The sequence below is a fragment of the Salvelinus alpinus genome, chromosome 2 (genome assembly GCF_045679555.1).
Source record: "Salvelinus alpinus chromosome 2, SLU_Salpinus.1, whole genome shotgun sequence".
NCBI lineage: Eukaryota > Metazoa > Chordata > Actinopteri > Salmoniformes > Salmonidae > Salvelinus > Salvelinus alpinus.
This window is the reverse complement of record NC_092087.1, coordinates 93,413,077-93,414,656: the sequence shown is the minus strand read 5'-3', so window position 1 is coordinate 93,414,656 and position 1,580 is coordinate 93,413,077. Positions and strand designations below refer to the sequence as shown.

At 46.3% G+C, this 1,580-nt stretch overlaps 1 protein-coding gene across 1 annotated transcript; it reads left to right on the top strand.

The window, feature by feature from the left end:
- Positions 1–609: 609 nt before the first annotated feature.
- Positions 610–1,128, top strand: LOC139568282 (GTPase IMAP family member 7-like; the record flags this gene model as incomplete). The annotated part of the gene is made up of 1 exon (XM_071390032.1): positions 610–1,128. A coding segment is annotated over exon 1 (495 nt), but the record flags the coding sequence as incomplete, so codon positions are not given.
- Between the last annotated feature and the right edge of the window lie 452 nt (positions 1,129–1,580).

The following is a 1,580-nucleotide window of genomic DNA, read 5'->3' as shown; positions in this document are numbered from 1 at the left end:
TTCTTGGAAAATCAACAATCACATTCTTCTGTTTGTATTTATACATGTGGTTTAATATTGTAAAACAATGAAAGGAGAAGGATGTTTTTCACTTTTATCTGAAACATTTATCTTGTTTCATTAAATAGAAACCAGAGAGTCTAGGACAAGGTAGTGTAGCACAGGTCAAAGTATATGATATTTACCCTAAAGAGTTCAAGGGCTGATTTCCTCGTGTTGTTACAGTCTTAATGTTTTGCTCAGAAAAATTGGTGGGACAAATTAAACCACCTGCGGGCCAAATTCAGCAAGTGGGCCGCGAGTTGGATAACCCTGCTATATATCTTATTGAAGTGGGCAAACCTTGAGTCAACACACCTTATAGCAGGTTGTTGTTGTGAGGGACTGACCTGCAGGTTTCTTGATACTGAGTGACGGGTCATTATGCCACAGTGTACAGCAGGGGTGGGCATCTCCATTCATCTGGGGTCTGTTTGGAGACTTTGAGTGCATTCCTGACTGACTACATTGATGATGTATGACAGATATTACAACGCCTGGATAGGTATTTTACATACCAGCCAGAGGAGGCTGGTGGGAGGAGCCATAGGAGGGATGGTTTATTGTAATGGCTTTAAACTGCCTGAAGAAGAGATGAAAAGTGAAATGGAAAAGGCCATCTACATGTCAGTTCCAGGACCCCATGCCTTCCTGCTGGTGGTCGGACTGGGGAGGTTCACAGAGGAGGAGAGGAACACTGTGAAGTGGATCCAGGAGTTCTTTGGAGAAGAAGCATCAAAGTACACAATCATTCTGTTCACCGGTGGAGACCAGCTGGAGGACGTATCAGTGGAGGACTTTGTGAATGACAGTCAGGAGCTTAAGAAACTCGTCAAGCTCTTTAAGGGAAGAAATCATGTCTTCAATAATAAAAAGAAGAATGACAACACTCAGGTCACAGAGCTGCTGAAGAAGATAGATGAGATGGTGATGAAGAATGGAGGACAACACTACACCAACGAGATGTACCAGGAGGTCCAGAGGAAGATCAAAGAGGAGGAGGAGAGGAAGAAACAGGAGAAGGAGAAGAGAGGACAGGGGGATAGGGAGAAACAGGAGAAGGAGAAGAGAGGACAGGGGGATAGGGAGAAACAGGAGAAGGAGAAGAGAGGACAGGGGGATAGGGAGAAACAGGAGAAGGAGAAGAGAGGACAGGGGGATAGGGAGAAACAGGAGAAGGAGAAGAGAGGACAGGGGGATAGGGAGAAACAGGAGAAGGAGAAGAGAGGACAGGGGGATAGGGAGAAACAGGAGAAGAAGGAGAGAGGACAGGGGGATAGGGAGAAACAGGAGAAGGAGAAGAGAGGACAGGGGGATAGGGAGAAACAGGAAAATGAGAAGAGAGAGAGAGAGAGGAGACAGGAAGAGGAGAAGAGAGAACAGCAAGAGAGGGAGAAACTGGAGGGGGAGATCAGGAAACGTGAAGAGAAGGTGAGAGAGGAGGAGAGGAAGAAACAGGAGGAGAAGGAGAGAGAGGAGGAGATCAGGAAACAGGTAGACAAGGCGAGAGAGATAGAGAAGGCGAGAGAGAAGTCAAAGGA